Source organism: Mus caroli, chromosome 18 (genome assembly GCF_900094665.2).
Source record: "Mus caroli chromosome 18, CAROLI_EIJ_v1.1, whole genome shotgun sequence".
Classification (NCBI taxonomy): Eukaryota; Metazoa; Chordata; class Mammalia; order Rodentia; family Muridae; genus Mus; species Mus caroli.
Window position 1 is genome coordinate 28598678 of NC_034587.1, and position 12235 is coordinate 28610912.

At 37.0% G+C, this 12235-nt stretch overlaps 1 protein-coding gene across 1 annotated transcript in view; it reads right to left on the bottom strand.

Annotated features, from left to right (window-relative positions):
- Rit2 (Ras like without CAAX 2) overlaps nucleotides 1-12235 on the bottom strand; it is a 330474-nt gene that overhangs the window by 255775 nt on the left and 62464 nt on the right. The window contains exon 2 of the mRNA XM_021150801.2: nucleotides 7622-7678. Within this exon, the coding sequence (XP_021006460.1) occupies nucleotides 7622-7678 (57 nt within the window). The remainder of the gene's footprint in view (nucleotides 1-7621; nucleotides 7679-12235) is intronic.

A 12235-nucleotide genomic window follows, 5' to 3' on the forward strand; every position in this document is an offset into this window, starting at 1 on the left:
AAATTCATTGTTTTTAATAGCTGAGTAGTACTCCATTGTGTAAATGTACCACATTTTCTGTATCCATTCCTCTGTTGAGGGACATCTGGGTTCTCTCCAACTTCTGGCTATTATAAATAAGGCTGCTATTAATACAAACCATTCATAGCTCTTAACAGAGACTGTCTTCAAAGAGTCTATACATTTAAAGGTAAGTGTTATAATCTCTGAATGTGAGGTCAAAGAAGAGATTTAAAAAGCAAGTCTACTAATTCCAAAGCATAAAACCTGGGCAAATAACCTGGATTTCTGATCTGCTAATGCTTGAAAATATCAATAGACACATACAATTCTAAATATATTCCTAAATACAATATTTTACTCTTTCCATCTGACAGTGTGAGGGCAAGTACAAGGCGGCAAGTGTATATCTGGCTAGAGCTACTCAGACAGGCTTAGTGTCTCTATCCCTTTACTTCACTAGCATCCAGCTAATCTATAGGTCATAAAGACATTTTTTCTCATTCCAACTTCATGTAGTTGGCTTATTAAGAGAAGAGCCAATAGGCTAAAAACCATGCCCTTTAAATGAAATTATTGAAATAACAGGCAAAATATAATAACAAGTCACTAGACTTTAGAGCAAATGTTCCCTAATTATAATCATTGAATACACAAGTGAAATGCTGAGGAGTCTATCTGCTGTAGGCCCACAGGCTCCCTCCATAGCTTCTCTTTGGTTGGGAAATAACAGAGTGGTGAATGTCCGTTCAGGTGTGTCCATAGACCACAGTCATTTTAATTAGAGTACATAGTTGTCGTCAAAGAAGGCTACTAGGAATTTCAATGGCTATATTACTACAGAATAATCTGAAAGAGTCCTTTTATTTCTCAGACTGATCGAAATCCTGGCCTTTGGGGACATGAAGGAGATTGTAGAGAACTCTCCTAAAGATGTATGCAATCTAGAGGGATGTATCACATATCCGCAGTCTGGCGTTATTAAGCTTTCAGTTCTGTTAATTTCCTTCAACTGATTCACTATCTCCCAGGCATCTTTCATATTCCATATGAGATCACTCTCATATAGTTGATAGTCTCTTCACATCCAGGTTTCTAAAAGAGACTCACACAGCAAGTAGAAGCTGAAATTTTTATTATAATTTCTTCTTATTCATAGTTTGGCTCTTGGGAAAATATATGGTAATCATAGGTACTTTAAATAATTCAAGATGAAATGGTAGAAATAAAAATCAAAAAAGTGGCATTCCGGTTTCTTTTCATCTATAAGGGATGGATTTTTGGACTTCCCAAAAGAGCAAGAGGCATAGATGTCTTCTCCCCAACAGCTGTGTCTTCACTGATATTTTCCAGTTCAACTGAATTCTACTGAGGACATCAAATGTCCATTTCATCTTGAGTAGTGTGTCAAGCAATTGCTCCTCTATTATCTCTCAGAGCCATCAAGAGAGGTAACAGTATTGCCTCCTTCTGATAGATGAGAAAGATCAGAGATACGTACCAACATGATTGAAGTTGATGAATAATAAATACTTTTGCCAATCACTCACCCAAAATCTTGGCCCACCTTCTGTGAACTAGAAACTGATGTGGACCTATGCATATTTAGTTATAAATTCAGCCACTGTGTTGCATTCAGTCAAATACTAAGTAAGACACACATTATAAGAAATAAATATTAAATATTATAAGAAAATATTGCATATTATAAGAAACATTGCAATAATTCAGGCACAAGAAGGCAAATACTATATATACTCTCTCACTTGTAGAACATATAAAAATCTATATATTAATATATACATGTACATATGCATATATATATACAATCTCTGAGAAGCAGATGAATATTATCACGTTATGATGGTCACTGTAAGCATAATTGAAATGAAGCATTTAAACCTTGAATCAAATATTTGAAGAAATAATGAGGTCAGCTCTAAACACTGGAGTGTTTTCCCAGAAAAGGTGGTCGATGCAAGTGTGCCAAGATGAGCAAGCACCTGGCACACTCCAGGAGCCATGAGGCCAGTGAGGGTAAAATCAAACGAATAGAGTTCAGTAACAGAGCATTAAATCATATGGGCAAGGCAGACTGTCCTCGAAGCCCTTTCCCTTATTTATTTGAAATCAAGGTCTTAAAAATATTAGGCAGGTTGCTTGCCGTTGAGCAGTAGCCAAGCCCTTATCAAATCATAGACTTGTTATTTTATCACCATGGGCTTCAAGGACTTGGCCAATATGTCCATTTTTACCACAAGTGTAAAGAAATATTAGTGGACACTTGTGGCCTGTAACATAACCTAGAACTCTAAACAGGAAAGCTCAGCTGGAGGGTAGATAGAGAAGCACAGAAATTCAGACAGAAATGTGAGGTAAAAAGATAAGGCTAAGTCAGAGACACAAATAAGGAAGTTGTAGAGGAAAAAGGGGAAGCCTGACACCTGGGATGCCAAGTTACAAAGGTACATGAAATCCAAGAGGAGTCTACCGTGTCTACTGTTAATGGTAGTTTATAGAGAGATGGAGAGGAAGTGGGCATTGGGTAAGCACTGACAGGTCAAAGTCGTCTTCTCCAACAATCTGTATCCATGCCTTGATCTAAATGTGGAACCAAATCTTGCTTGGTAAAAAGTAAAGAAGTTATTCAGAGTTACAGGAGCACGTATTAAGGAAAGAGGGGCAGGAAAAAGGTTACCGGGTATAGTTTACTGAAAGAAAGCCAGATTTACTGGAGCTTAGCAGGCAAGTACGCAGTTCCATGAAGATAGAATTACATCTTCAACCTCCTGGGTTCCATGTGAATTATCTTTCCCCCTACTTCTGGTCAGACATGGAAGAGTCATTGCTTAACATAATCTTTTAAGTTGCATTATTACATCTTGGTCTCCTTCAAGAATTACTTGATAGCACTCATTCTTCATAACAGTAATCGTCTCCTCATAATCATCTCTTCAGTAGTGTTTTCTAGAACACAGCTCTGTTTTACTCTTTAGAATAAGTAGATACATTAATCTGTGCTAATATGTAAGTGATTCTTGTATGTTGCTTGGGGCACTACCTCCCTCCCCAAGCATGTGTATTTTAACAGGGATTTTCTAGAGACACGAAGAAGTGAATCTATTAGTGAGCATTTTAGATACTAAGGAGGACATTTTAGTGTGATGCAAACCACATGATTTCTATAAATCCACTGTTTTTCACCGCTCAACTTTGCACACTAATAATCACTGAGCTCTGCAAATATTCTGTTTCTATCCTCAAAGTACTTGGCCTCTTAAGTAAGCTCCTTATTTAAATAATCATTCTAATCCATTCAGGAAGAATATTCTATATGCTGTATTTTATTATGTTTCTATAGAGCTTGTTATAGTGCTTGCTTATAGTGTGTGTTTATTAAAAAGAAAAATATAAATATAGTTAGAAAGTTGGTTTCATGAATTTCTGTTCTGGAAATTCAATGCTGCAGCAGGTGGAATAACTAAGTCATGAGTGATTCTGGTTTATTCAAGTTGTTTTCCTTCCACAGGAAAAAAGGAATTGAATAGGTCCTTAAGGCCAACTTAACTAAATTGTGTCCTGCATTAAGATAATGAGCACAAGCCATTGTAATGCAACGAGAAAGAAATGGACAACTGGATTCCAGATAAAAAGGCACAATCAGCTCTTAGAAACAAATAAAAGAAATAAAGTAAGGAAACATAAAAAAAAAAAAACCTTGTTTATTTCTCTACAGAGCTGACTCCTGAAGCTTGTACAATACCTGGAAAATACTTCATGAAAAGATTGATACTGAATAAAGAATAAAATCAAGAGGATGAAAATACTCACAAAATAGTAATGATATTTGCATAATTGTCTTAATATTTCAAGGAAATTTTCTTCATGCCTGTAACTAGCCATAAAAAGTTGTCTACCTCAATCAATATGTTAATATAAAGAGATCAACTCTTCTTTAACATTAAAAAAGTAGCAAGAAAATAACCTGATGTTACATAATTAGCATTTTCTATTCTATTTTTCTGTACAATCAATACCAAAGCCATTGCAGTGACATTGATCACTAGGAGCTCCTGTTCAGTTCTCAGCAAGGAGGCTTTGCTGATTCCTGAATGGCTGTAAATGAAACCCAATTCACTCTTTAAACGTTCAGATTTTGTCTTTTAATAAAATATACTTTTACCCTGAGGTCCTAAGGGTAGGACCATTTGTAGACTAAGCTGTCCTTCCTCAATACACCATGGTTTCTAATTAATTACCCTATATTCTTGTCTGTTCTTCATTTTCCCTGCCCTTTCAGGAGCACTGAATGGCATCAACTGTTTGAGCTCCACATAAAGCATGTTTAATATTACACCTGCATGTGATGGTGGAAGGAGGGAGAGAATCACTGATTAATACACAATTCACTCAAAATTAAAACATGTTGTAGGTGCAAGAAACACAAATTCTTTAGGGTCCATCTGTCACCTAATATCGTATCAAGGGAAAGGTAGCTGAAACTTTTTGTTTGCAGCATTGTTAGTCAAGTCAAAAGCTGGAGATCCTGAAGTTTTCTGTTTTCAACTTAACAGTAATCATGAACAAAATCAATTCAAAATAGATGAAAGTGCCAATAGACAGTAATGTGAACTAAAACGCCTAGTCTATAGATAAAAGCTTGATTTTTTTTTGGCTTTAAGAGAATTCATCTTTTATTTCAGGAAAAGAAAAATAAGACAGCTACAATTTTAGTTTTTTATTCTATTCTAATTGTGTGTAATAATTCTTTAAACATCAAGTCATAATGAATCTAAAAGAACATATCCTAACAAACAATACTAGATTATTTTCTCATAGACCTCTAATAATTCCAGACTTCCTTGAAAAGCCTTCTTGAAGAAGGACTTCTGAGTTCTAGAGTGAATGCCAGGAGATTCATGCCACACAAACCCAGTTCCTAGCAAGCAGCGCTTGGAGGCGTGCTTACTGTACTCAGTCCTTCCCAAGTCCTTCCAATGGACCATCTTGCTGCTTTCCTATAGCACTAACAAAATTCAAAGAGATAAATGTTTCCACAATTTCCTCCAACTCCTCTTCCTGAATTGAAAATACCTGAATATTTGAACTGTGGTATTTAGATTTTTTATCTATGTAAGTTAAAAAGATTATATGTAGAGTAGAAATGCAGGTTTTGCTCAATAATATGCATGCAATGGTGACATCTGAAGATTTGTATTATATGGCAGGTTCACTTATTGACATGAAGGTTCAAACAACAGGATATTAATATGGATGTTACTTCTTAATATCTCTATAATAATTTTTCATGCAAAAATCAAGCTATATTTAGCATGATGTCAAATGCTTAGAGATGTTCGATTTCAACTTACATGTAGGCATATTCTGCTCTATTGTTGCTAATATGATTTTTGCATGAATCTTTTTCCATTGGATAGATAGAGCCAACTTTAAATATTCATACCATAGCTATTGTCTATAGATTTGAGAAGTGGAAAAAAAAAATCACTGTTACTGACATTGAATATATCACCAGGAGATATGGAGCAGAATTCTCCCTTTAAAACCAGCACTGACAATACCAATATTCTTAACTTTTGTTTTATTAAGAGTCTAAAATTTTCAACTTGATGTTTATCTCACAGAAAGATTATTCAAAGTAGAAGGTAAGGGCAAGAAAGAATAAAGGACTAACTCTATTATTTCAGAAAGTATTATGTCCAGAAATCTCAGTTAATATGATAGCAAATAAATCTGGATAAGTACTGAAAATATCCCTTCCCTATTTCAATTATGAGATAAATATCCATGATGGGTGGTGATCTCCTCTAATTTGTAGGATATTCAAGCCATGCTAACATGAATTTCCCCTAGAGATGTCATTAAGTCATCAAGCAGAGAATAGCTATGCAGCAGAACAGACACCAAGTAAATTGTCTGAGCTTTTTACCCTCTACCATCAGGATAACAATGGAAAATTGTTAACCAATATCCCATTACAGAAGCCAAGAAACAAGATGATGGGAGAGTCAAATTGAAAGCAATATGTTACTGTTTCCATTTTCAACCTTCTTTCAAACACTATCTTGCTTATTTCTGGATAAAAGTATCATTTCAGCTGTTAGGACTGAATGTCCAGGTAGCCTAATCTCGAGAAATGGACGTCCTTACACTCTATCTGCAAGAGTCATCACCATACATGTTACATTTATTCCTTGTTAAGGAGACACTTATAGTTTATTTACATCTATTACCTTTATTCCAGCAATTATATTATACATGAAGGATTTGTAGCAGAGGCCAGTTTGTGTGACACCAGTATATTCAAAGCACAGAAATGAAAAATAATGAAAAAAAAAACAAATTGCATTTGTGATATTTAGTTTATAACATGTAGGATATAGTGTATAGTATGTGCTACATGTTATATAGTATGCAATATTACTGAGTTTTCCAGCAGTGTGCAAGATTTAGAACTTTTACCAAGAGTTTCCCTTGTCTATAACCCAGCTGACAGCATTCCAAAATTAAGACATTTCAAAAATTAGCTGAGAGAATAATCAAACAATCACTGAAGCTGATCACTTCTAAAGCTATACAATGTGATTACTTTCAGAAACAAAATTCAGTTCCTTTGGGAATCCATTCTGGCTAACAGTATGTCAATTTACTATACTTAAATCTTATTAATTCAGTTAACCTAATGAGGAGGTCTTAAGAAACTACTAGGCTTTCAAAAGTAATATATTGGAGTCTGGAAAGATTACTCTGCAGCTAAGAGCACTCAATGACCTTGCAAAGGACTTGTGTTCACCTTCTGGAATCTATGTAGTGGTTCACCTCCCCAGCCAGCCATAAGGCGCCCTGTAGGACTGTACCTCACTTTCTAGGAAGTTACGCTCTGTGTGATCTTAAGCTTAATGCATTTGTAGCCAAAGATGGACTCTGTTTGAGAGTTTCCAACTCTCCCTAAAGCAGTTTTATGAATGAGTAAAGCAATTTTAAAGGTGCCTTTTTTCAATTCAAACAATGGTAGCTTGTTCCTCTTGGCAGCATGTCTCTGCAGTTAGTGTTGGGAGGGGATTGCACTGGAAAAATTAAGTATGCTGAATTTGAGGCACAAATCACAGTTTGCCCTGTAGTGTCTTAGTTTCCTCATCTACAAATGAGGATGTTAACTCAAACTATGTCTATACTTAAACGCTTTCCCCAAATGCATCATTGAGAAAAGTAACTAATTCTACAATGGGATACTAGAGACCGAAAATGTGATCAGTGTATAGTAATCACATCAGTTATATCACCCAGAGCAAAGGTTTGTAATTCTTTTTTTTTCTAATGGAAAATATCCATTAGTGAATCCAGAAATCAGCATAATGGATCTCAACCATCATTTACCAGAATAACTTGAACAAAGTATGGAATATGAAATTGCATTACGAGAAGGAAGGACAAACACTGTCATGACTCAGAAATTTATACACATATATTCATGTGTATTTATATGCTGGGAGGCAAAAATAAATTATACTTTTGTTCTCTAATATTATCAGCAGTGCTTAAAACCCACTTATTTTAGCGTATCTATTTGAGCTAGAGGAGAGAAGCGGCTTCCACTTACCAATCGTGGGGTCATGATAGTCCGGGAACTGGTGGCTTATAAACTGCATTGTGACTGCTGAAGAAAAAAAGAAAACCACAGTCAGCCCTTATTTTTAAATTATTCACAAACATAGGTCTGCATTTTAATCCTTTCTAATGAGTAACTCTCGTGTATGGTGACTACATTAAGCACCCAGCATTACTAACACATGGTAATGATAATAGTAGCAAATAGTTTTGAAACACAGAAGCTCTATGCTATATATTTGCAGTAAATATGTTCAAAGCTTAAGTACATTTCAATCACTGGCAAAAATAGGAATATAACCTGGGAATAGGGTCCCTCAGTTAGCTCTGGCTAGTTAGTGGCGGTCAAAAAGTGCCTAGAATCCTTTTGGTCCTGAGTTTTATGATACCAGCTGAATCTATGTCTCTGTCACCAGCTGAGAGGTCAGAAGTCTGGCTTCAAATGGAACAACTCATAATAACATAGGTAATCTGTCATCTCAACTTGAAAGATGCAGTACATCTAAAACTGAAATGAAATACCCTCAGTCTGTCTCAGTAGAAGTAACGGAATGCACACCTCTTTGCTGAAGTGATAAATTGTCTCAATATTTGTATTATGACAAATCTATTTAGGTTACTTTGGCCAAAACCAATTCAGAATATCTATGATACAATTCACAGACCATATGAAGCTTAGCAAGTAGGAAGGCCCAAGTGTGGAGGTTTCAAACCCACTTAGAAGGGGAAACAAAATAATCATGGGAGGCAGAAGGAGGGAGAGACCTGAGTGGGAGAGGGGGGATGGAAAAGCGGGGGGGGGGGCAGGATCAGGTATGGGAGACAGGAGAGAAGCCAAGAGGGATAAAAGAATGAATAGAAATGTGCAGCAGTGTGTGGGGAAACCACTAGAAAGTCCCAGTCACCAGGGTGCGAGAGGCTCCCAAAGCCAAATAAGGATCACCTTAGCCAAAATGCCCAACAGTGGGGAGATGGAACCAGAAGAGACCACCTCCAATAGTTAGACATAGCACCAGTTGAAGAAGGATGGGGCCACCCACCCATCTCAAAATTTTTGACCCAAAATTGTTCCTGTCTAAAGGAAAATGGAGCAGAGACTAAAGGAAAGGCCATTCAGTGACCAGCCCAACTTGGGATCCATCCCATGTGCAGACACTAAACCCCAGCACTATTGGTGATGCCATGTTGTGCTTGCAGACAGGAGCCTGGCATGGCTGTCCTCTGAGAGGCTCTATTAGCACCAGATTGAGATACATGTAGATACTTACAGCCAAGCATAGGACTGGGCAGGGAACTTGGGGTAGAGTTAAGTGAAAGACTTGAGGAGCTGAAGGAGATTGCAACTCCATAGGAAGAACAACAATATCAACTAACCAGACCACTCAGAGCTCCCAGGCACTAATCCATCAACCAAAGATCACATATGGGCATATCTGTGACCCCAATACATATGTAGCAGAGGAATGCCTTGTCTGGCCTCAGTGGGAGGGAATGCTCTTGGTCCTGTGGAGTCTTGATGCCCTAAAGAAGAGGGATGCTAGAGGGGTGACATGGGTGGGTGGGTGGGGAAGCACCCTCTTGGAAGCAAAGGGGAGGGTAGATGTGATGGGGAGCTCATGGAGGGGGTACCAGGAAGGGGGACAACATTTGAAATGTAAATAAATAAAATAATTTTTAAAATGCTGAAATTGTCTTTAGATCCTTCCCTTCTTATATCCCTCAGACAAATAATGTAGATATCCTATCTCTCTAAAACACATTTCCAATGTGCCCAGATTCATAAGCATAGTGCTTATGAGTGACTGACTACCAGGGTAACGACCATGGCTTTGAACTTAGTATCAGCCTGTAGGATTTTTCATAGCCACCCTATCTCTCAATCTAGTTGTGTGTGTTGAACTACTGAGCTACTCCCTTTGAGCAAGCCTTCACTACATGCTCTAGAATAGTATCATTGTCACAACGCCCAGTCTTATGCCCCAAGCTACAATGAACCAGTTTTAATGTAACCCTCTTCTCATCTAAACCTCAACTTTTGTACTTCTGTGTTGTATTTTTTGATAACTCAATTTAGCAAGAGTTCTGTTGATTCTATTTAGAGAGACTCTGCCTCCATTTAGATCTGACAACTATGTGAATGTGAAATGTTCCTTACAGGACCCGGTAACAAATTGTTTATCCCCAGCTGATAGCACTAGCTTGCGACATTGTGAAAATGTGTTAAGTGGAACCTATGCCTCAAGATCTGTTTTCTCCATTCCATGTTTCAGGAGAGTCGATCACCTTGCCTTCTCTCTGAGGAAATCCACTGAATCTTCTTAAGTTGAGTCCATCCTGATCCTCCTTAACATTGCCTGCACAGGGTTCCATCTGCCACCTCCATCCCGATCACTGGCTGTAATTCTCTGCAGTGTTTGATGTATTTAGCATTTAGCTCAGTTCCACGCCCACATTTTCTTCTATTGTAATAGATCCTTAATAAAATGAATGTTTTCTTTTGTGCCTACTTTCTAATTCTGGTTTCTTTAACAATACTAATAATGTTATCTTTTCAAATATCACACTATTTGATACATAAACTTAACATTTTTATCTAAAATCTACTAGGAAATGCTATTCCTAGAAGCTTTCTGGACTATCAAAAATATCTACATAATTATGTTAATTAGTTACTATATATTTGGGAAGAGTTTGGAAGCTAAAAATCATTTGAGCACATCTCAGAGAAAAACACATCATCACTTTTAAAACTAATTGGTATATTTAAGTATCAAACTTATAAATCACCAAATTAATATCAAAAATAGTCTGTCAGAGTCAACTACTACAGCTGTTTATAAAAACATAGAGAACATATATTTAGATGCTTGGATGCTTGCTTTAATGGAAGCCTGCTGTTTATTGGATAATTGAGAAAGACCTTTAATTATCAAATGCTCTGGCCTGCCACTGAGACAGAACCAAGGAAAATGAAGCCAGCTTTTGTGGTTTCCAAAACTTCAGAAACATAATTTTAGCAGACTGGCATATAAAAGTTTCTTTAGTGTTTTCAAAATGAGCATCTAATTGAACATTTAATAGCCATTTTTAGGGAAATAATAAGCAAAAAAATCATGAAAAATTAATTTTAAATATTCATGTTTAACATACACACACGTGGTTCATTTCAAGTTAGTAATTAAAAGAAACTTTACGCTTCTGCAATGAAAGGGATAGTTCTGAAAGGCTCCCATTTGCTAAAATAACAAAAGTACATTTAGGAATGAATTTTCATTTATGACATGAATATACAGTAGAAGTGGACAGTTTCTATCTAATAATTTCTATTTACCTAGGGATGATCTGCTCACAAGAAGACATTGGAAGTTATTACCTGACCCTGATGGATTCACAGGCAGCTACTTTTAAAGGGTTTCTTCTGTCTAGCCAGAGAGTGTCCCTCCATACATTCCTCCTGTTAACTTCCCCACATACACTGTGCTGTTATTGCGGGGAGCTATAGAACATGGGAACAAGTACTCAGGAAAATCCCAGCATAAGTTGGAAATCAGCCTTTTGATCAGAATCTAGGACATCTATGAACAATACAAATGAAGTACAGCTGGAATCTCAATTCAAATGTGTGTTTTAGAAATTAGGTTTTGCACCAGGGCCAAGAAGTGGGAGTGGGTGGGTAGGGGAGCAGGGTGGGAGGAAGGTATCGGGGACTTTCGGGATAGCATTTGAAATAAAAATGAAGAAAATACCTAATAAAAAATTGGAAAAAGTTTTTAAAAAAGAAATTAGGTTTTGATACACTTGTCTTACCATTTGTTTGTAATGTAGAATTGCTCCTTTGGAGAGCAATGTTTAATTACTTTAATTCTGTGCATGAACAATGTGTCAAACTGGAAGCTTCACCAAGTATGTTCAATCATAGAAAACAAAGAAAAGACTGGAACATGAAAACTAAATGTGACACACACATTTTAAAAAAATTTACCCAGACCTCACCACATCTGTCTTTACTTTTCCTTAAAACACCACAGAATATCTCTAAAAGAAGCAACTCAAGACTGAGACCAAGACACAGTTTAGAAACCTACTAAGCAGTACCCTCTCCTGATGGACCAGATCCTGCCTTGATAGTCAGAACACTTTATAGCATTTACTTACTTGAAATAGTTAAAACTTTCTGCAATAACCACAACTGGATAATGGATGTGTTTATTATGTTCAAAGATTCGCTTGCAGTAAAGTCATTGTCAGCTTACATTTTATAGCTTTACAATTTCTATGAGTGACTGCCCTGTAGAACCCAGTGGGAGGCCATCGCTAATACCCAGGATCAGAATGCCAAGAGCAAATCAGGACACTAATAGGAAGGTCCAGGAATTGGTTAGACTTCCTAAAGCTTCTAACAGTCTTGATCAAAATTCTGCATGTAGATCACATAAAATGTGGAATTAGAACATCTGACTTGTTGGGCATCAGTGGGAGGAGAGCCCTTGGTCCTGTGAAGGCTTGATGCCACAGTGTAGAGGTATGCCAGAGCGGGGGGTGGGGGGTGGGAGTGGGTGGGTGGGTAGGTGGGGGAGCACCCTCATAGAAGCAGGGGCTGGGGGAT